The sequence below is a fragment of the Ipomoea nil genome, unplaced genomic scaffold (assembly GCF_001879475.1).
Source record: "Ipomoea nil cultivar Tokyo-kokei standard unplaced genomic scaffold, Asagao_1.1 scaffold2159, whole genome shotgun sequence".
Taxonomy (NCBI): Eukaryota; Viridiplantae; Streptophyta; class Magnoliopsida; order Solanales; family Convolvulaceae; genus Ipomoea; species Ipomoea nil.
This window is the reverse complement of record NW_017618587.1, coordinates 559,965-582,279: the sequence shown is the minus strand read 5'-3', so window position 1 is coordinate 582,279 and position 22,315 is coordinate 559,965. Positions and strand designations below refer to the sequence as shown.

Here is a 22,315-nt window from a genome sequence, read left to right as displayed (position 1 = left end):
TAGTGGCTATCAAAGACTTGTCTTTTACTGTTTTTTCTTCTTCATCTTTTTTATATTCATATTTTTGGACTTCTGGGTACAGACTACAGATATTCATATTATTATAAGGCAAAATTTAATTCACAACACTTTTATTAAAAAACAAAAAAATATATATTTGTATATGAACTACAAAGCATATGTATAATTACATGGCGTATTATATATAGGTTTTTGAAATTAACATTTTTTTTTCTATTATAAGTTGAAATATTCGCTCCAAAGTTATATTCTTTATCCCATACTTTTTAACATAGTATTTTCTATGCGCGATGTGCAAAAATAGATGTACATTATTAGTAATTTATATTAAAATCTTAGATTTATTTAGATTTTAAATATATATATATATATATATATATATATATATATATATATATATGGAACATTACAAGGAAATATTGAAATATCTACACGTAATATTACTTTTCCATCTTGATTTCACATCCTTACATGGAAAATACTTGTATCGAGGTAAAATCAAGAGGAGCGTAACCCCCTTGCAAAACACACATGAGGGTGTTGTTGACAATAATGAAACTTGTAACCTTTGAATATATGAGTCGTTATGCTTCACTCCACTGGACCACACCTTTTGGAAATGGAAGTTCCTTTATGTATCACACAAAGAAGATAATTTATAAAAAGGGTGAGCTAATTAATCTCATAATATTTATTTATTTCGACACGTGAATTATGCTTCGCTCACTCGACTATTATTTTTCGGGCATAGAAGTTTTTATTTATTTATTTATTTTTTTTTTATGAATAAGATGGTAATGTGTAAAGGTCATAGGTGTATAAACTGATTACACACTGCCACCAGAAAGGAGAAAAAAGAAATTAAAAATATGACTATACATGCATATATATTATATATTATATAAAAATAAAGAAGATTGGGCGTAAACTGGAAGGCCACTTGTTGCTTTTGTCCGATAATTTCGGTAAATTTCTACTGTGATTGTGAAACCCATTAAGCTCTAGAGCTCGCCATCGGCCTCCATCCTCCGCAATTGGCGCAGGGAAAAAGGCACAGACAGAAAGTGGAGTGGCTGTGAACTGTGCAGCAGTTCTTGATTTTGTGTGTGTATATATATATAGCAAAGTTTTATGATCTTTGGTTCAAAGCTGAGCTTGACCCGAGTCAAGATTTAGCGGAATTCGATCTGGGTGGGTCTTGGTTTGGTCCGGAAGACGGTACAATGGTGGTGGGCATGTGACGCGTCTCATGGGGTGTGTGGCGTCGAAGCAGGCGGTGTCGGTGACTCCGGCGGTTGACCATTCGGGAGTTCTCCGGGATGACGTGGGGTCGGGTCGTAGCCGGGTCACGAGCGGCGGATTGGGGCTGGGGCTGGAGTTTGATTTGAAGAAGGTGAAGAAGCGAGCCGACTCGGTGCTGAGTGCGGGGAGCGAGTTGGGCGAGTCGGGGCGGACGAGTTCCAATGGGTGTGGTAGCGAGTCCGTGAGCTTCAGGCTTGGGAATTTGCACAAGTATGTGGAAGGCGAGCAAGTGGCCGCCGGTTGGCCGGCCTGGCTCAGTGCGGTTGCCGGAGAAGCTATTCAAGGCTGGGTCCCACTCAGAACCGAGTCTTTCGAGAAGCTCGAGAAGGTTTGCTCAGAATTACATGCACATTTCATGTTTGTTAATTGTTCTGTGAATGTTTGTATTTCATCTTTCTTTTCCTCCCATTTCTAGCTTATGATTGTTTCACATAGACAACAGATTCTTGAAAATTGAAATTGGTGCTCTAATACTGTTATGGCATCTTTGAATTAGTATTTTCTTGGTTTTTGGGATTAAAAAAGTATTCCTTTTGCGCTGTGGGGGATGGTGAAGAGATAATAGCAAAGAAATAAGATATGTTTTTGTTTTAGGACTATAATGTTTTTAACTATGATGGTCAGAATGTTATATTCTGGAGAGCAGAGCGCTTCAAGTTACCAACTTGTTCAAGTTATTCTTTTCAAATTTGTATTGTTTGGATCTTTTTGACAATTAGCTGATGAAAATGATTTCTTTTATGACCTCAAGAGCAGATTGGTCAAGGTACATATAGCACTGTATTCCGGGCTCGTGATCTAGACAGTGGGAGGATAGTTGCACTAAAGAAGGTGCGATTTGATAATTTTGAACCAGAGAGTGTTCGATTTATGGCTAGAGAAATCATGATTCTTCGCAAGCTTGACCACCCAAACATCATGAAATTGGAAGGGATAATTACTTCACGGTTATCCTGTAGCATATATCTCGTGTTCGAGTACATGGAACATGATGTTTCGGGACTCTTGTCTAGCCCCGAAGTCAAGTTCAGTGAATCACAGGTTCAGTTTCAGTAATAACTCTACGAACATAGTCTTATACTGAACTCATTATACTTAATCCAATTCACTTGTTTTGCAGGTGAAATGCTACATGAAACAATTGTTATCTGGACTTGAGCACTGTCATTCTCGTGGCATAATGCATCGAGATATCAAAGGAGCCAATCTTTTGGTAAACAATGATGGCATCTTAAAGATTGGTGATTTTGGATTGGCTAACTACTATAACCATGGCAACAGGCATCCATTAACCAGTCGAGTTGTCACATTATGGTATCGTCCTCCCGAGCTTTTGTTAGGTTCCACAGATTATGGAGCTTCTGTTGATATCTGGAGTGTTGGATGCGTATTTGGTGAACTTCTTACCGGTAAACCAATCCTTCAGGGGAGAACCGAGGTAATTTTTACTCATAGTAGTTCTAATACTGATATTACCATCATAATCAGCAATCTTATTTCTTTGGCCCTGTTTGGTAAATGGCTGTTAGCTGATTAAGTTAATTAGAGGGTATAACTAGTTGATAACATTAGCTGATTGTAGAAAGGTGTTTGGTAAATTAGCTGTTAGCTGATAGCTGATAGCTGTTTGGTATAATTTCCTTTCTCAAAAAGCTAATTGAAAAAGTTGCATATTGTTGAAGAGTAGAGGTAATCTGAGGGAGATAAAACCAAAATCACGAAGAACTAATGCTCTTTTCTCGTACTACAGGTTGAACAGCTGCACAAAATTTTCAAACTTTGTGGATCTCCGCCAGATGACTACTGGAAGAAATCTAAACTTCCTCACGCAACTCTTTTCAAACCGCAACATCCTTATGAAAGCTGCCTTTGGGAGACCTTCAAAGATCTACCTAAGACAGCTGTCTCGTTGATCGAATCTTTTCTTACCGTGGAACCAAATAAGCGTCAGAATGCCACTTCTGCACTCGGATCTGAGGTATGAATTGTTGTTCGACTCCTTGTTTCTCTTGCATTTTTGAATAATTTATTCTCGAGTTTTTACGTTTAATATGAACTAACCAATACCATTACTTTTTTGCTTTGTTTAGTATTTCAAGACAAAGCCTTATGCTTGTGATCCTTCGAGCTTGCCCAAGTATACGCCATGCAAAGAAATTGATGCTAAACATCGCGAGGAAGCTAGAAGGTGAGGACTCGATTCCTAAAATATAATGAGAACTGTAAATTGCATGTAAAGCTAGTTCATCGTAATTGTATGCAATTATTGGTTATTGATTAGTGGTACTTCGAAATTTCTTGAGTAATAGCTAATTTGTACAACAAATTCCAGGAAGAGACCTAGTGGAAGGGCACGTGGACCAGAGACCACGAGAAAGCCAACTAGAAAACAAAATGGAATCAATAAACTGGCACCGGAGGAGGTCTCTCTCTCTCTCTCTTTCGTGTGCATCGTTTTTCTGGTTTGCTCATTAATGGGAACTAATCTTTATAAGCATCTAACGATTTATCGTAAATGCAGAACCTAACTGTTCAAACTCAAGGTGCCCAAAGAAGTAAAGCGAGTAGTCTATGTAGTCTGCAGCAGCCTAAGCCATCGATTGATGTGATGGAAGAGGCATCTCGTGCAAAGAATTCATCCGAAGCCGATGTCCCCTTTTCAGGTCCATTGCAGGTGTCTGGATCGAGTGGCTTCTCGTGGGCCAAAAGACGGTCTAATGATTCATCGGTGAGATCAAGGAGTAGGTCTAGTTCGAGAAGCCTCGTATTTGAACCTTCCATTGGATTACCAACGAGGAGTAACTTGGAGTCGAAAAGGCAAGAAAATGGAAGCCGAGCCAATTCTAAGGGCCAGAATTCCTATGAAAATGCCAAGCGAGCTGCTGCGATTGAACATTGGAGTCAATTAGAACGTCCAGATTCCTTTGACGCTTCTGATAGCTATCATTCGCAAGACCTTTCACTAGCGCTCTACTTGAAAGAAGAAATGGCTCTCAAGAGAATGAATGTGGTGAGTCCAAAACGTCAGATTTTTTGGATAATATCCATAAATCACAGTCCCACATATATCTTATTGACTCTTGAATTGGCTCTTGAACAGGTTCAAGATCACGGTGAGATGGTTGAATTTTCAGGACCTTTGCTATCTCAATCACATAGAGTCGATGAGCTATTGGAAAAACATGAGCGTCATATCCGCCAAGCAGTTCGTCGATCATGGTTCCAGAGAGGTAAGTGAACACTTTTTTTTTTTTTTTTTAAAATAACCATTAAAATGGCTATTCCACATGAGACCTCTTGACTGAATACCATAAAATGATGTTTTTCAGTTAGGAGAAACGGGAAGTAGTTACACGGTTCATTAACATCACTTGGCATACGAGAATGGCTAATCAACGAGGGGAGGAAATGTGAGCCTCAGCTTTGTGTTAGAGTGCACAAAGTTGGCGATACCCAAAAGGAAGCCGACATCTCCATGAGCTCAAGTATGAGAAACTCTGCAGGAGCCGGTTCTGCTTTATTCTTTCTGATCTTCAAGAAAAAGTGATTATGATTACTGATTAAATCTTCATTTCAACTTTTTTTTCTTCATTTACACTTGACGTTTTCATCATCATCTCCATCCTCACCACTGTATAGCTTTACTTGAATGGACTTTCTGAAAGAAGATAGATTGACAACATTGTAAGACTGAAAGTCTGTACTTTATGTTGAAAACTGTTATAACCGCAATCTAATAATAGAAAGGAGAGGTTGGTGGAGGTAGCTGGATAACCAAGAGTATAAAAAAAGAAAAGAAAGCAATAAGAGAAAAGGTAATGGATACTCTTTTCATTTTTGAATCATGTTTTAATGTCAAAGTTGTGAAATTTTACTTTACTAGCATGTAGCTAATGGTTTCTCCACCCCATTCTTTTGTTGCCACAAAGGGATTGGAGTGCCATAGACTTGTAGCTTTATTGTTTCAAGTAAAAAAATCGTTTGTCATACTATATAGAAAGGATTTTTTTTTTTTTTTTTTTTTTTTTTTTTTTTTTTTTTTTTTTGTAACGAAGGAACTGGTAAACCCATCGTCACTACCATTGGTAAACAGAAGACAGTGGTAAACCCATAGTCACTACCATTGATAAACAGAAGACAATGTCTTTTTTTAGGTGACGAGAGAACTGGGAAACTTGCAGAAGACATGATGACCCTGTTACCAAACAGCTAGCTTATCAGTTAATTTTGCCTTTTGATCACTGTTAACTGTTTGACTTAGTTAATTTTGCCTTTTGATCACTATTAGCTGTTTGACTTGGTTAAACATTCATAAGTATTTGAATAATTAGTTTTTTGTAACAGTTTATTGCTTTAAAATGTTAAAATTCAAAAAGCTACTCAAAATAGCTTTTTGAGAAGTCATTTTACATGTAATCAGCTATAAGCCAACAACTAATTTACCAAACATCTTTCTACAATATAAACTACTCAAATCCACAAACCCAATCAACTAACAAGTTAACAACTAACAGCTATTTATCAAGCACCTCCGATGTCTTTTTTGGGTGAGGAACTAGGAAAGTTAACAACTAACAGCTATTTACCAAGCACCTCCGATGTCTTTTTTGGGTGATGAAGGAACTAGGAAACTCGCAGTAACTACCGTTAGGTAAATTGTGATCTATCATATAGTTGTCTTATTTTTAGAGGTACCTACAATTCAGTTGTCCTATTTTTAAAAGTACCTACAATTTCAGCGAGAGAATTAGTCATTGTGACAATGAAAACCCTCTTACACCCAAAAAATAATAATAATAATACTCCGTATCATATAGAGCAATAAAGGAACCAAGGATGTCAAATGAATCATAACTAACTAAAATGGTCTAAGAGCAAAAGATTTTCTTCTGTATTCAATGTTCCATCAATATTTACTTTGCAGACATCTGTTTATTGTCTGATACATTTGGGAAATGAATCAAATAGAGAATCAATCCGATACCCAAACCGGAAATTGAAAAGAAAAAAAAAGAAAAAAATAAGAGGAAAAGAACCCCAAAGTATCAAGGAAGATCTTCAACAATCTTTACAGTCCTGAAAGCATTGTTATCTTCTTCAATTTCAACATGGGAAGGCAACCTTCTATACTGGTCTATGTGACAGTCTCCTTCACAGCTTCTGAGGAAAAAGCAGACAACAATGGTGTCAAGAACCAGAAGGATTGCATACATATAGGCAATCAACATCCCTTCCAAAGCCACAGAAGAAATCCCAGTTTTTGCATGATGATAAACTCTCACAATTCTGTACTGGAACAGAGCTTCAACTGCAGCCATGGCCATGTTAATCGGCAGGGCTAACGACAAAGCTGTCCCCGTTCTTCCCTTGATAAGAACACAGGCTTTGAGGATTGCAGTAAACCCCCCAGTTGCCTCCCTCCCTGATAAAACCAATGCCAGGTTGCAGATGGTGAAAGTATTTGCAAGAATTATGGAGCAAAGCAAAGCTCCTGATACCGAGAGGAAAAGCTCGAATCTTGGAGAGGAAAAGCCAAATTCATCAGCAAGATTGAAGGCAAAGAGTAGCAGAATAAAGCAAGTAGCATTTGCAGAAAGAACTAGAAAGGAATTGCAGAGCTGGGTGAGGAGAAGAGGACTGTGAATTCTGGGGAGACAAGAAAACAGAGATCTTTTGGGCAGTTCTTGATCACCCAGAGCTTGAATCACACAAGCTTTGCTGAGGAGAAAAAAGGAGAGAGTGAAAGGCAAGGCCAGAAAAGAAATGGCAACAGTCTGAGACAGCTTGAGATTGAGGATGGTGAAGAATTCTGAGGAAGAAGGAAACCCTGCTGCATCAAAGAGCGTGTGAATTCTGGCATGGATCATCGCCAGGAAAGGCGATGAAGGAACAAAGGACTGAAACACAAGAACTGAGGCCGCATATGGAAATGCAAGAACCACTGCAGTTGTTGTAAAGAACTGAAATTTCTGCAGAAAGCAAAAGACTGATCTCCTGAAAATCTTGGCCGCACTTTCCATGCCTGCTGCTGAGAATTCTTGCATTCAGACAAGAAAGAAGAAGAAGAAGAAGAAGATATGAGAATTGGGATTGAGGTTTTGTGTGTGTTCCTCTTATATTTGAATACGATGTATTGTTGGAAGGTAGATTAGAAAGTTTGGAGAGTTGGTGTAAGGAAGAGAATAGATTGGCCAACAACTAATGACTTAAACAAAAACTCATCCCATAGAGGAGTTGTTCTTAGAGGCATTGTTTTCACCAGTCTCAGTTTGTTTGGTCTCTCATTGTGTTTGCTGTCTTTGTGATCTCCAAATCCTCACATTAATTAGTTGGCTAACTTTTGGGTTCATCTCCTTTTATTATTATTCAAAAAAAGAAAATCTTGTGAATTAGAAATTATTTATTAACGATTAGATTTTCTAACCCTATACAACACCGTGCCGTAATCAGGGTATTAAATTATTACCAAAGTTCTTGTCATTTTTACTCACAATTGACATTGAAAAATATGTCTATATACAATCACGTTTATATGAGAACTAATAGTACCATGAGAATGTGCGAACTAATCACATCCATCCATTTAAAATGATCAAGGGCTGGAATTAATTTCAAAATGAGAAAAAAGGGTAATGATATTTTTGTAATTACAATGGTGGATTTGGAGACGCTTGATAGTGCATTCACGAATAACTAATAGTGCACACACATTAGTGCACTATTACAGAAGGTATCCACGAATGGATTCCAAATATAATGCTACCACCACATTTTTTCTTAATTTTCAACCATTCGTTATCCAAATATATATATATATATATATATATATATATATATATATATATATATATATATATATATATATATATATATATATATATATATATATATATATATGAAATTAAAGCATTTGACTTGAGTAGGTTTGCAACAAGTTTGGGGGGTTTCATGGCTTGCTGATGAAAAGAGAGCCTTTTAGGTAACTTAGAATAAAATGCAAGGAACAATAAAAACCAATTATTTTATTTATGTTCCTTACTTTGGTTGCTTTAATTGATTTATGAGTGAAAGTGGGGAAAAGGGTAATTTCAGTTCTCCAATTCATGTTTTGGCATCATGTGTATAAACACCCCAAATCAAGTTATTCTTTCCTATATATTATGCTTAATTTTTATGTTTATTTTGTGATCATTAACTACCAAAAATTGGATAATGAAGTTTTGGTACGCATGTGATTGCTTCAATTGGAACTCTAGAGCTTCTAATTTGAATTTCCTACATTTTAACTTATCCAAATCATATAGGTTTTAAATTTGTTGACGTGTCACTTTCATACTATATATATGTTAATTGAACAAATTTAATTTTGAAATTACTCTTATTAGAATGGCTAAGACAGTACAGTTTAGGTGACGAGAGAAATTTACCGTCACTATCTTGGTGTACACCAGGTATGCGATGAGTTCGACCAGGAAGATAGATGTTGCTAAGAATCGAAAATTTCATCTATCTTGTTTCAATCGACCAAAAACATTCGGACTCTATTACAAGATAGTATCTGTTACCGGGGTTTGATCCTGTAATCTTCTCCTCGGGAAAGTCACGGAAGGTGCCATCTGAGTGCAAGTTGCTTGGTCCTTTAATTAGGATTTAGCAATTCATGTATAAATTCGGTTGGAAATTAGTTAAATTAATTATAGTATAGAATGGAAGTTGATGAACGTACGATGGCTATAATGAGGTTAGTATGCAATCTTTATCCAAAGCACTTAAGGGGTGTTTGGTTGATTAGTTAGAGAGTCTAATTGTTTAGGTCAAGAGTTGAAGTATATAGAAACAGGTGATGGGTCACTATACATGATTACATCCTAATTAACTGAAAATTAATATTAATATATTTATAATATAATTAAGTTAGATAATATATTCCATTCTCAGTTCTCACCAACCAATACGCATGGCTTATCAACTATGCTCAAAACCCATTGCAGTTTAATCAATGAACCATATTATTTTCTCTGCATTTATACAATTCGAATTTGTTATTAAAAAAAATACTATACAAAAGTGTTGAAAATGTCAACAAAAGAAAAGGGAAAGAACAAAGAGGACCCACTTTAACCGACTTGTAATTGGACTTTTAGAATCGCAATCTTTCAAAATTGACTTGTTGAACTGAAAATTATTATTACTTTGCTGTATATAGTTGCAATTAGAAACAATTGCAAGATCGTAGGGTTACCTATATTTCTATTCCAATAGAAAGTAAAATTATGTAAGATTTAGATCAGATAATGCGTGGAGACTGAGTTTGGGAAGAAGTAGTCCCGCCCTGCCCCGCACCAGCACGTCCACCCATGTATGTATATGTACTAGCTAGCAACTTAAGCATATCTACTAAATGAAAACATTTCATAGTTCATAATACAATGCATGTCAAATGAAAGATCAATCATCAATACAAGCTTATTTAGGGTTATGGCTGAATTTGAGTATACTAGTTTTTCTTGATGTGAAACCCCAAATCCTTGATTTCATGAATGTTGAGTGGTTTAACAAGATAGTCTGCTGCTCCAAATCCCAAGCCCTTCCGGATAAGGGATACCTCTTCATTTGTCACCATCACTTGCCAAAAATAACAACCAAAACCCAGATTGGCTTAGCTTCAATTATTGATCAAGAAAAAACACATCTTTTTTGACAAGTTCAAGATCAAACAAGCACTTACTAATCACCGGAACATGTTTCAGTCTAACGTCCCTCTTGATATACCTCATAATACTCGATTCATTCGCGATAAGAATCGCGATTTCGACAAGAATGATGTCCATACAAGAACCCTCAGATCTCAGCGTATCAAACAATTGTGCTCTTGAAGTGACCAGCGCAACTGCATACACATATTTTATCCTAAAACTGTTTAAAAAAAAAAAAAAAAAAAAAAAAAAAAAAAAACAAGAAAACAACGTTGTCTGCTTACCCTGGTAAGAACACTGGGTTAGGAGGTGGAAAACATGGCGGCAACTGTCAGCATTGGTGTCACAAAGAAGAATCCTAACTGTGCTGGAATCTGCAGGAAGATGAGTGGTGTTGTTGCCATGGCCACCATCTCCACCACTCACCATAATGCTCTTACCCTTACCCTTACCCATACTTTGAATCTCTGATCTCTGCTTTAATTTTCTGCCTTAGATCAGATATCTTTCCTTTATGTGTGCGTTGGTTGCGTCCAGCAAAGTGTTCGGTTTTACCGAACTTTCGTGGCAGACCTAACCGGTCTTCTGATTATGTGTTTTTGCATAGGCAGATTTCGCAGGTCGGCAGGATTCATGGTAATGACTGGTCATTTGCGGCAGATTATGTGTTCTTCAAACTGGGTTACGTTAAATCTGCTGTTAGGAGACAATAATTTGCGCTTTTGTAAACTCCACGTGCTATATAAAAGCTCTCTCTTTTTTTGCAACAATGGCAAAATTTCATTATTTTAGTTTGACAAAATAGTGGAGAGATACGTCAGTGTAATTAACTGTTCGTTAGTGGAGAGCACTTATGTTTGGTGCTTATAAAGAGCTCACCATAATAATTGTAACTCTCACACTGCAGTTGTAGATTGGATCATTTGTTTGTATCAAGAATCTATAATTAAGAACAAATTGAGTTGTCTATGCTGCAATCTTTTTTGTTTTTGATGACTCAATTAGCTTAACTGGGTAAAGATTTGATCTTTTCAATGACTCAATTAGCTTAACTGAGTAAAGATTCGATCTTTTCAATAAAATTGTAAGTTTTAATTGTGTTTTTTAAGCGGACAATTGGTGATTATGAAAATTGTTGGACCCCTGTCAAAATCAAGTATAACATTTTACTTGTTTAAAATGTGATGGAAATAAAATTGGATTTTCGCTACTAGTGGTAAGTAAGCACCTATATATCCTAATAAGTGCTATCCTAAAAGTGTTGCATCGCTGTTGAATTGATTGCAGCCTAATCCCAGATTTTTAATTCTTGTCTTCTCCGATAAAACTTCTAATCGAGTCGTTGAATGTTAGCTGAACAGTGCATTCCCGCCGAGCACGGTGGCGTCAGAGCGCGGCAACAGCGTCTGTTTTCTTTCTTGCAAAGCTGCAAAACCATCAAACAGCTGACCCAAATCCACGCTCAGATCATCACCAACGGGCTCGCCCAGAAAAACTTCATTCTTGGAAAGCTGCTATCGATCTACATAATCTACAATAGACTGGCATATGCCACCAAAGTTTTTGAATTTGTCCGAAACCCGAGTACTATTCTCTGGAATCAAATCATCAGAGGTCATGCCAATGGTGAACAACCGCGGCTGTCTGTTCTGCATTTTCAGAAAATGGGAAAATCCTTAGCCGTACCTGACGGGTATACATACTCGTATGTGGTTAATGGTTGTGCAAAAGGGGTGCTTCTGAGTGAAGGCGAGCAGGTTCACGGGAAGATCATGAGAAACGGGTATTTCTCAGATGTGTTTGTTCAGACTAATCTGGTGAATTTTTATTCAGTCAATGGAATTGGTAGTGCGGAGAAGGTGTTTGATGAAATGACTGACAGAACCGTGGTGGCGTGGAATTCATTGATCTCTGGGCATTTTAGGTGTGGAAATGTTGATGAAGCCCGCAGAATTTTCCATGGGATGCCAGAGAGGAATGTTGTTTCCTGGACCGCCATGATTGCAGGATGTGCACAGAATGAGAGATGCAAAGAAGCATTGTCTTTCTTCCATGAAATGCGGAGGAACGGCGTGGAATTCGACCAGGTAACACTGGTATCAGTGCTCTCCACTTGTGCAGAAATGGCTTTTCTGGATCTGGGCAGATGGATACATTCATATGTTCTTGAAGCTTCTTCTTCCAGTGCAGAAAAGGGACCAGTGCTGGTGTCACTCAACAATGCACTCATACATATGTACTCTAGCTGTGGCGAAATTAAGGATGCTTTTAAGGTATTCAAGGACATGCCAATCAGAACCACAGTTTCTTGGACAAGTATGATCACAGGTTTTGCCAAACAAGGGTATGCAGAAGAGGCCCTTACACTATTCAAGAAAATGAGGAACGGTGAACTTAAGCCAGACGAAATCACACTATTGGGTGTACTATGTGCGTGTAGCCATGCCGGTTACATCAACGAGGGGCGTTTTTACTTCAAAACCATGACAGAATCATGGGGTGTGGAGCCAAGGATACAGCACTACGGCTGCATGGTCGATCTCCTCAGTCGAGCTGGACTATTCGACGAGGCAGAAACCCTGGTCGAGAACATGCCTATGCAGCCAAACAATGCTGTCTGGGGTGCCCTTCTTGGGGGCTGCAGGATCCACAAAAATGCAGAGCTTGCCTCTGACATTGCACGAAAATTTGTCATCGAACTCGAACCCGAAAGATCTGTTGGCTACTTTGTGCTCCTGGCAAATGTGTATGCTTCTGAGAAGAGATGGCAATCTGTGGCTAGTGTGAGACAAAAGATGTTTGAGATGAGAGCAAGGAAGCCTCCAGGCCAAAGTTGTATCCAAATTGATGGTGTCAGCCATGGTTTTCTGGCTGGTGACACAACTCACAAGCATGCACATTTGATATATGAGATGCTTGATGGGATCACTGGGCAAGCTAAGTTACAAGTTGATGGAGTTTGCCCATAAAGATTGGGTATGAACATTTAGAGCCGTCAAAATGGGCCAGCACGACCCATATGGGCTGGTCCGTCTCGGGTTCAACTGGAAAATGAACTATTTGTTTATTATTATAATGTATGTATTAAAGACAATATTCTCATATATTAATTATCCGCTTCTGTCTTTATACTTTATCAATTTCTCGATAGGTAGACTCTTAGTTAATTTCGTGTATATTCTTATAGACTTTGAATTTGGGACCTCTATGCATTTATAAAGAAGTAATTTGGGACCTCTGACCTCGGGTTAACTCAGTTGGTTTGACCGATTACCTTAAAAGTCTTGCTCCAGCGTTAGTGTGGAGGTTTGAATTCCACTAGGAATCTGAGGGTCCCACCTTAACCGATAAGAGGTAGGTAATGAAGACCCCTTGTGTGTAGAGTGTATAGACATTTACCTCTTTTAGCGGTTCTTGAACAAGAGTTCTAGGGACTTAGGATTAGTCTGGTGTAAGTTGGGAATCGACGTATAAAAAAAAAAAACAGCAAACACCTTGTGATTATTTTCCCCATGATCAGAAATCTGTGACCAAATGAGGAGATTCTTGATCCTATTCACTTGTAAAAGGGTGAGTAACTTTATAGCTAACAATAAATCACACAAAACCCATTTCCATACTCATCTTAAACCAGGAAGAGCTAATCTCAATCTAAAAAGCTGTCTCAGAACTAATCCTACCAAAGCACTGTTGCTGTTTCATGAGCTGCTGAGAAAAAAAATTTCTTGGATAGATAGCTACTCTCTCTTATATGTCATCAAAGCTTGCACCCAGAAATGCTTATTTAATGAAGGAAAGCAGTTCCATGGTTTTGTCATTAAACTAGGTTTTGAACCCATAGTTTTCCTCCAAACTTCCCTCATGGATATGTACTCTGCTTCTGCAAATCTCGAGGGTGCACGCAAGGTGTTCGATGAAATGCCTAGCAAGAATGTCGTGTGCTGGACTTCGTTAGTAACTGCGTGTGTTCAAAACCAGAAACCCGATGCAGCTTTAGAGGTATTCTGGCAAATGGTAATGGCAAATGTGGAGCCTGATCAGGTCCTTCTCACGGTTGTGCTGTCCGCGTGTGCTGATGCTGGTGCACTGGATGTGGGAGAGCAGATTCATGCTTACATTCGTCGAAAATATGGGTTGGATTCAGATTTGCGCATGGCCAATGCCCTCTTAAACATGTATGTCAAATGCGGGGATGTCAAAGCTGCAAAGATACTGTTTGATGGTGTGAGGGAAAAGGATGTCACAACTTGGACTTCCATGATTGTTGGCCTTGCATTGCATGGCCAGGCAGAAGAAGCACTGAGGCTATTTGCAGCCATTGAAGAAGAAAACAGATCATCAAGATTACACAAAAACCGCAGGTTCAAGAGCAGATTAGTTGTCCCTAACGACGTTACATTCATAGGAGTTCTAATGGCTTGCAGCCACACAGGGAGGGTGGAAGAGGGCAAGAGGCATTTCAGAAGCATGGTTCAAGAATACTGCATAGAGCCAAGACTCTCCCACTATGGCTGCATGGTGGATCTGTTTTGTCGTCGAGGGCTGCTAAAAGAAGCGTACGGTTTCATTCTGGCAATGCCGATTCGAGCAAATGGTGTGATATGGAGAACACTGTTAGGGTCTTGTGGCATTCATGGCAATGCTGAGCTTGCAGCAGTGGCTCACTCTAGGCTGATTGAATTGCAGGAGGGTGTTGCTGGGGATGATGTTGTGATGTCTAATATCTGTGCTGGCAATGGCATGTGGGAGGAGAAAGTGAAGCTTAGAGATGAGATGAAACAGAGAAGAATTCCTGGGTGGAGCTCAATTCAGGTGGGGAGTTCGCTTTAAGATATAAGAGATTCAGTCTCGAGATCTCTTATAAAAAGTTTTATTCGTTTAAACTAGAAGATTTTCGATAAGAGATTGCTTTCATGAGTTGTTAGTAGAAGAAAAATGTGATAACCTTGTTAAGTTATTCCATACTTTTAAGTATCTTTCATCTATTTCATGATTATGATATTTGATCGTGATGTTATATTGTTATGTATAGTGGAATTACAAAGAATTGGGATATGAATTTGTCGTCCTCTGGGAATAACTTTTATGGCGTGAGATTGATTAAGTTATGAGTAGGCACAAGGATTAAGAGGCAATTGAAAGTTAAGCAACAAGCGAACAAGAGACTAGAGCAAGATAATCGCGAATAAGACTCATATATATTGATGGTAAAGAAAGTAAAAAACACACATAAAAGATATTATCATTAAAGCATTAAAAGAAAAGTAATGAATAGACTTATCTTCAAAAGGAAATGATTCAATCAAACTTGTTGGAATTGAATCGTCATTGTAATTTTCACAAGAGTAATACTACATGTACTCCCACTTTGTACTCCATGCAGAAATGTCATTATCTGATTGGTTTAAATAACAAAGTGGGCCACTGTTTGTCTTCATGCACTTGAATTCATTGGTACACGTGGCGGAAATTTATACTCCATGGGATACATATATCATTTTCCTTTTCACAAAAGTAAAGTAGCAATAGTGTAGAGATATCTATTTTCAGTACTCAGTAGAATATTTTTCATTGAAAATGAAAGGACAAATCTCTTTACTACCTAGGTTCGAATATAATCCCTTTACTCCAGTTTGAAAATACAAAATAAAACACATAAAAGGGACATGCACATGTGCCACGACAAAGGCGTATCCCAGCCCGTTTGCGTGAACAGCAGTTTCACGGGCATCTCGCCACTTGTGCCCAAAGACGGGCTTGTTCACGGGCGTGACGACTGATGATGCTCGTGCTCCTGCCATTCAGAGAGTTGCCTCGTCCATTTCAGCGCGATCTTCCTCTCGTACTGCTCCAACGCGTGCGTCCTCCTCTCCTATTCAATAAACTTCTCAACTCCACAATCGGTTAAAATCACTCCAATATGCTCCCTTTCCGTACAACTATAGATAAAGACACATGAATTAGTTCATATTCACAACTTTCTAAGTCAAATTATACACAAAATTGATTAAAATAAAGAGACAAAATATATATAGTCAAATAAAAAGGTTATCAATATTCTTTACATGTCACTAATAAATTAGTGATTGGTGATGGAATATTAGTTATTAGGCCAACTACTAAATTCTACGGTTGTTTGTATATATAACCCATGGAGTGACTCAAGAAGTGATACAAGACTTGGTGACAGAAACTTGTCCAGCATGCTATACAAGAAGATTGCGTGTATTGACTAGTTGAAACATCATCTTCGAACAAATCTTGCCTAAATCAAAATTTTAAAATGTGTTTTAGAAATTTCAAACATCTTTAAAATATTGTTTGAGTAAATGTGATCAAAACCAAAATTTCAAAATTTGACAACTTCGTCGTAACACATTATTAGCCTTAAAAATCATTTAATTTGACACGTTTCTTTGTTTATTATTCTCCCAAAGCCGCCGCCCTCTTCTGTCTTTCTCCGTCGTCGTTTAGCAGCCACCGGAATTTCATACTTTGATGCAGCTAGGTGAGGTGGAAGTCGAAAAATTATAATAACAGTCAAGTTCGTCGTTATAAATACAAAATTTATTTAAGTTTAATTTTTTTAAAAGTTTTATCTATTTATATTTTTAACCCGTAAAAAATTAGTACATGTAAAAATATAATGTCTGTTGACTTTCCAAGATGTTGCATAGAATCTGTGATTTGAATAGCAGCAGCCAATCATCACTCGCCCAAAGCGCAACCGGATTGGCCGGTCAACCTTAACACCTCGCCCCGCCCCGCCGCTACGCTCAATCTCGATCTCATCTCTCACTCCGCCACTGCCCCACCGTTATTCCGCCTTTCAGTGCATACTTCCTCGCCGGCGCAGTCATTTGCCTCTACCCCAAGTGGTGCAGGAGATGAAGAGAAGTTCCGATCATATCGACGGCGACGCTATTTCATCGGGCCTGGAATGGAAATGTGGGCTGAATGTGAAAACCACCGTGGCTCTTCTCCTGTCGCTTCTGTTTCTGGCGTTTCTGATTCTCAGAGACCCGCCGTCTTCCGATAGTGTCTGGAGTCGAGTTAAACCACCGAAAGGTACCCTGTTTTTTTCTTGGGATATGATTTGCCTCCCTTCTTTTCCCTAAATCTTTTCTTGTTATATTCCCGTATAGTTATGGAAGATGATGATCATATTCTCCGGCCAAACGACGCCACCGGAGATAACCTTCTCGCCGGACTTCTCCCTTCTGGATTTGACCGGAAATCCTGTCTAAGCCGCCACCAATCAGTATTGTATCACAAGAAACTGAAGCGTCAGCCTTCATCCTATCTAATCTCCAGGTTACGAAGCTACGAAGCTCTCCACCGGCGATGCGGACCGCACACAGATTCCTATAAGAACAACGTTGGACGACTCATCAACTCTGCCGGCAATAATAACCGCTCCGATGGATGTAATTACCTCGTTTGGATAGCCTTTAGCGGTTTAGGAAACAGAATCTTGACGCTAGCGTCGCCGTTTCTTTACGCCGTTCTTACCAACCGTGTCCTCCTCGTCGATCCTGGAAACCACATTCTTCCCAATCTCTTCTGTGAACCCTTCCCCAACACTTCCTGGTATCTTCCCAAAGATTTCCCCATTGCTAATCAGTTCAAAAGCTTTGATCAGAACTCCACTTTCTGCCATGGATACATCCTCAAGCATAATGTTTCTGCGATTATTCCACCTTTCATTTATGTCCATCTTATATATGACATTGATCAGCACCATAAACTATTTTACAGCGACAAAGAACAAATTTTTCTGAAAAAAGTTCCTTGGGTAGTAATGAGGACTGATGAATATTTCGTCCCATCTCTTTTCTTGATCCAATCTTTCAAGAAAGATTTGGAGAACATGTTCCCCGACAAAGATTCCGTGTTCCACCTCCTCGGACGGTACCTTATCCATCCCACGAATCCGGTCTGGGGGCTCATCACCAGATACTACCAAGCTTATTTGGCCATGGCGGATGAAAAGATAGGGATTCAGATCAGAGTTTTTGAGAGAGAAACCGGTCCTTTTCAACATATTCTAGACCAAATTATAAGCTGTACTATGAAACAACATATACTGCCACAAGTCTATCAAGAAGATTCTCCCATCGCTGAGAATATTAAGAAGAAGAAGAAGAAAGCTTTGCTGGTGACATCTTTGAGCCCGTGGTATTCGGAACAGATCCAGAACATGTATTCGGAGCATCCGACGTTAACCGGCGAGGTGGTCGGGATTTTCCAGCCGAGTCACGAGGAGTATCAGCGGACGGAGAATCTGAGGCACAACATGAAGGCGTTGTCGGAGATTTATCTTCTTAGCATGACTGATGTGTTGGTTACGAGCGGATGGTCTACGTTTGGATATGTGGCTCAGAGTCTTGGAGGTTTGCGGCCATGGATTTTGTACAAGCCGGAGAACCGGACGGCTCCTGATCCGCCGTGCCGGCGAGCTATGTCCATGGAACCATGTTTCCATGACCCGCCGTCGTACGACGGCGCCGACCCTCACGTGAAGCCTTGTGAGGACAGAAGCTGGGGGCTTAAGCTCATCGCGGCATAGATATATTATGTATATGTATATGTACGTATAGAATAACAGAAGACATGCAAATTCATAAACACGCCGTGACGCCGGCACCGGTACGGTAGAAAAATTGGTCGGAAATTCCATTTTCGTCAGTTTTCCGACCACGGAAAACGCCAAATTTGTAGTAGTACGTGCGTATAGACTGATAGACATTAGGAGATTTACGTATCAAATTAAAATTGAGATTCAGTGCAAAACATCTTAGTTAATGTACATAAATTTCATAGGAGAAATCGAGGTAGTCATAATGTTGGGTATGGTAAATTTAGAAGAGTTGCAATCTCCTTCTCGTGCTCCCATTAAGGTTAGAGCATGCGACCTTTCATTTGAGAGAATTATGCCATTGAATTACAAATTACTTGGCAGTGAAAGGCAGTTATTATTATTTTAAGAGGGTAATGGTATCAAAAAAAAAATGAAAGAAAGAGAGTAATTCTAGAATAGAAAAATACAAACATTAATAACAATTATCAAATTATTTTACTAAATCATTAATTTGATTAATCTTGCTCACATGAAATCAAATTCATTATATTTTGTATTAATTATTATTGACTTAATTCAAGGTATTACTAATTAAGCATGCATTATTATGTTACCAAATTTTTTGAAAGAGAAAATTTCAATGAGATTACCGTTTTCTCTGCAAAAAATGGTAATCCCTCCTTCAATTTTGTCCACTCTTGAAAACATTCTCATATTTGTCTACCCATTTTCAAAAGTTCCCTTCCCAAGCTATTGCTCCCATCTCGATCAAATAAACACTTTATAATTTCCAAATAATGTGTAATTAAGAGGTAAAAATATATAAAAGGTAATATTAATATTGCAAAATTAAATTAAATATATCATTCAATATTCAATAATAAAGAAATTTCCAAATAAGAATTGATGCCATAAATCCATAATTAGGTAACTGGTTTCTGGAAAATTTCATCACCGTACCATACCAACTTTCCATACGGATCATGATCACCATTCCATTCAGAAATGAAACCCTACAAGAATTGGTCCGATCATCACCACCAAAACAAGATCGCCGCCGGAAACTGCAAACGTGGGCTGCCGCTGCTGCTACCGGCGGGGATTCTGGTCGCTTTGTTGATGAACCTAACGGGGCTACTGCTTTTCCTCTTCACCATACCCAAAGAACCAAAGCTTTTCTATGGCTTCTCCGCCATGGCCGCCAATAATGCTGGAAGCGATAATAAAAACGGGGCGCCAAAATTGGATAGGCCTCTCGGCGGGCTTTTGCATTCTGGGTTTGATGAAGGATCGTGTTTAAGTAGGTATGAATCTGTGGAGTATCTCAAGGAACTAAAGCGGCAGCCTTCTTCTTCCCTGATCTCCAGGTTACGAAGCTATGAAGCTCTTCACCGCCGCTGCGGGCCCCACACAGAAGCGTATAACAAAACCGTCCAACTCTTCGCGTCGGGAAAACATCATCGGTTCGCCGACGACGTCGTCGGCGGCGAAGAATGTAAGTATGTGGTCTGGGTACCTTTTAGTGGACTGGGAAACAGAATCCTCACTATGACTTCGGCTTTTCTATACGCCATTCTTACCGGCAGAGTCCTCCTCGTTGATCCTCTTAATCACACGCCGGATCTCTTCTGCGAGCCGTTCCCCGGAACTTCATGGGTTCTGCCGGAAGATAATCCGCTTACTAAGGATTACTTCTACAGATATAGTCACAACTCGTCTTTTAGTTATGGGGGTATGGTGAAGAACAATTTGATTAACAGGTTAAACGTGTCTGAAAGGCCACCCAGCTACATCCATCTCAGTCTCACATATGTAATGGATCAGTACGATGAACTGTTCTTCAAAGATGAAGATCAAATATTTCTGCAGAAAATTCCATGGCTATCTATAACGTCAGACGAGTATTTCCTCCCATCTCTTTTCTTGATGCCAATTTTCCAGAAAGATCTGGATAAGATGTTCCCCGAGAAAGACGCCGTGTTCCACCTCCTCGGACGGTACCTGTTTCATCCCGCAAATCCGGTCTGGGGGCTAATTACAAGATACCATAAGGCTTACCTGGCCGGAGCCGATGAGAAGATAGGAATTCAAGTCAGAGTGTTTGAAGGAGGCCCATTTGACCATGTTCTAAACCAGATAGTAAAATGTACAACGGAAGAGAAAATATTGCCGCCGCCATTAATCAAAAATCAAGAAAATCCCACACCCAAACCCAACAAGACGACAACAAAAGTTGTGCTTATAACATCTCTGAGTTCATGGTACGCAGATGTGATTCGAGACATGTATTTGTTGTATCCAACGTTGTCAGGCGAGGTGATCCGAGTTCTCCAGCCGAGTCACGAAGAATACCAGAAAACCTGGGATGAATTTCACTACATAAAATCATTGGCAGAAATGTATCTTCTGGGGATGAGTGATAGATTGGTGACAAGTGGATGGTCAACTTTTGGATATGTAGCTCAGGGTCTTGGAGGTTTGCGGTCATGGGTTTTGTATAAGCCGGAGAATTTTACTGTTCCTGATCCGCCATGCCAACCAGTCATCTCCATGGAACCGTGCTTTCATCTTCCTCCTTTAGATCACACCATGACGGTTGTTCCTTATGTAAGACCTTGTGAAGATAGAATTAGGGGTCTTAAGCTCTATCCGGATAACCAAACAGTATTGAAAAACATTCTTAATTCTTAAATTAGAGTCAATAGTCAACGAATTGCTAATGTACTGATAAGGATACTCAGATGTTGGTCATGAAAAAAACATATCCCTATCATTTTGTTAATTTGATCAAATTTTATGGTTTTGAGGTTTTTTTTTTTTTTTTTTTTTTTTTTTGAATCAATGAAATTTAGTTTAGAATTTTCAATATGCACTTGCAAAATGGTGAAGTTTGGTGAGATGTTAAAGAAGCTAGCCTATCTTTGTGACAGAAAGGTGGAATTGCTCACCCTGACTATGGTTCAACTGAGACTAGACTTTTGCTCATTGCCCACAATATATAGTTTTGAAGTGATTATGTAAATTGTAAAGAGTTTGAGCTATGAATAATTTCATAGAATCTAGGGCAGGGGGTGTAGAAGTTTTTGGAGTAATTTTTGTTGATTTGAGGATGATGACAATATATATGGTCTTCTTCCACTTTAGTTGTATGGTCTTTTATAGTAAAAGGGGAGTTGTGCACACTTTCATGGCCGTTTAGGACCCTTCATAGTGGAGGATAATTACCCTTCATGGTAAGATAATAACCATTATTATTGTAGGACAATGGTCATTCGTGGAGAATTATGCCTGGAAATGGCTTGAATTGACAATGTCCTAATCTATTTTAAAATTTATATTAAGTCATATATAATAAAACCACCACTTACATATCTCTACACGACAAACATCATACTTATGGGATAAAAATACATTTTTCTTAAAAAAAAAAAAAAAAAAACACTCAAGCAAGAATTAAGACTAAATCACATTTAGTCAATAATAATCGCTGAATAATTAATCGCCTCATCTATCAATTTAAGAATTCAAAGCATGGTCCTAATTAATTTATTGCACCACAGGCCGGTACCATCAATAGATGCGTGCAGTGCCTTCCAATAATGTGTGGAGACTAGGTTTAGGTCCATAGTGGTAAAAAATATTAAGGTCGTGTTTGGTAAAAAAATTGGCCTATAGGCCAATTTTGACTTTTTGATCACTATTAATTGTTTGATTT

General features: G+C 38.7%; 7 protein-coding genes across 8 annotated transcripts; 5 read left to right on the top strand and 2 right to left on the bottom strand.

Moving 5' to 3' along the window:
* The first annotated feature begins 952 nt into the window (after positions 1-952).
* Positions 953-5,165, top strand: LOC109149442 (probable serine/threonine-protein kinase At1g54610). The gene is made up of 9 exons (XM_019297213.1): positions 953-1,651; positions 2,080-2,364; positions 2,444-2,761; positions 3,074-3,301; positions 3,414-3,511; positions 3,656-3,746; positions 3,845-4,333; positions 4,424-4,553; positions 4,653-5,165. Exons 1-9 carry the CDS (start codon positions 1,271-1,273, stop codon positions 4,670-4,672), a joined length of 2,040 nt encoding a protein of 679 aa, XP_019152758.1. The 5' UTR covers positions 953-1,270; the 3' UTR covers positions 4,673-5,165.
* Positions 5,166-6,368: 1,203 nt separating this feature from the next.
* LOC109149175 lies at positions 6,369-7,367 on the bottom strand. Its single transcript, XM_019296836.1, has one exon. The coding sequence runs from the start codon at positions 7,365-7,367 to the stop codon at positions 6,369-6,371; it is 999 nt and encodes a 332-aa protein (XP_019152381.1).
* A 2,349-nt stretch (positions 7,368-9,716) lies between these two features.
* LOC109149449 (two-component response regulator-like APRR1) lies at positions 9,717-10,683 on the bottom strand. 2 transcript variants are annotated; one of them, XM_019297225.1, is made up of 3 exons: positions 10,304-10,683; positions 10,096-10,213; positions 9,717-9,948 (listed from the first exon to the last, which is right to left on the bottom strand). In XM_019297225.1, exons 1-3 carry the CDS (start codon positions 10,473-10,475, stop codon positions 9,933-9,935), a joined length of 306 nt encoding a protein of 101 aa, XP_019152770.1. In that variant the 5' UTR covers positions 10,476-10,683; the 3' UTR covers positions 9,717-9,932. The 2 variants fall into 2 exon arrangements, with proteins under 2 accessions (XP_019152770.1, XP_019152769.1); XM_019297224.1 differs by having other exon boundaries at positions 10,052-10,213; positions 10,304-10,674.
* Positions 10,684-11,227: 544 nt separating this feature from the next.
* On the top strand, positions 11,228-13,255 carry LOC109149445 (pentatricopeptide repeat-containing protein At5g66520-like). The gene has a single exon (XM_019297217.1). It carries the CDS (start codon positions 11,366-11,368, stop codon positions 12,986-12,988), a length of 1,623 nt encoding a protein of 540 aa, XP_019152762.1. The 5' UTR covers positions 11,228-11,365; the 3' UTR covers positions 12,989-13,255.
* Positions 13,256-13,382: 127 nt separating this feature from the next.
* Positions 13,383-14,996, top strand: LOC109149309 (putative pentatricopeptide repeat-containing protein At1g74400). Its single transcript, XM_019297023.1, has one exon. The coding sequence runs from the start codon at positions 13,554-13,556 to the stop codon at positions 14,847-14,849; it is 1,296 nt and encodes a 431-aa protein (XP_019152568.1). The 5' UTR covers positions 13,383-13,553; the 3' UTR covers positions 14,850-14,996.
* A 1,729-nt stretch (positions 14,997-16,725) lies between these two features.
* On the top strand, positions 16,726-18,875 carry LOC109149328 (galactoside 2-alpha-L-fucosyltransferase-like). The gene is made up of 2 exons (XM_019297046.1): positions 16,726-17,087; positions 17,165-18,875. The coding sequence occupies exons 1-2, from the start codon at positions 16,907-16,909 to the stop codon at positions 18,586-18,588; spliced, it is 1,605 nt and encodes a 534-aa protein (XP_019152591.1). The 5' UTR covers positions 16,726-16,906; the 3' UTR covers positions 18,589-18,875.
* Positions 18,876-19,605: 730 nt separating this feature from the next.
* LOC109149174 (probable fucosyltransferase 8) lies at positions 19,606-21,319 on the top strand. Its single transcript, XM_019296835.1, has one exon. The coding sequence runs from the start codon at positions 19,606-19,608 to the stop codon at positions 21,289-21,291; it is 1,686 nt and encodes a 561-aa protein (XP_019152380.1). The 3' UTR covers positions 21,292-21,319.
* The last annotated feature ends 996 nt before the right edge of the window (positions 21,320-22,315 follow it).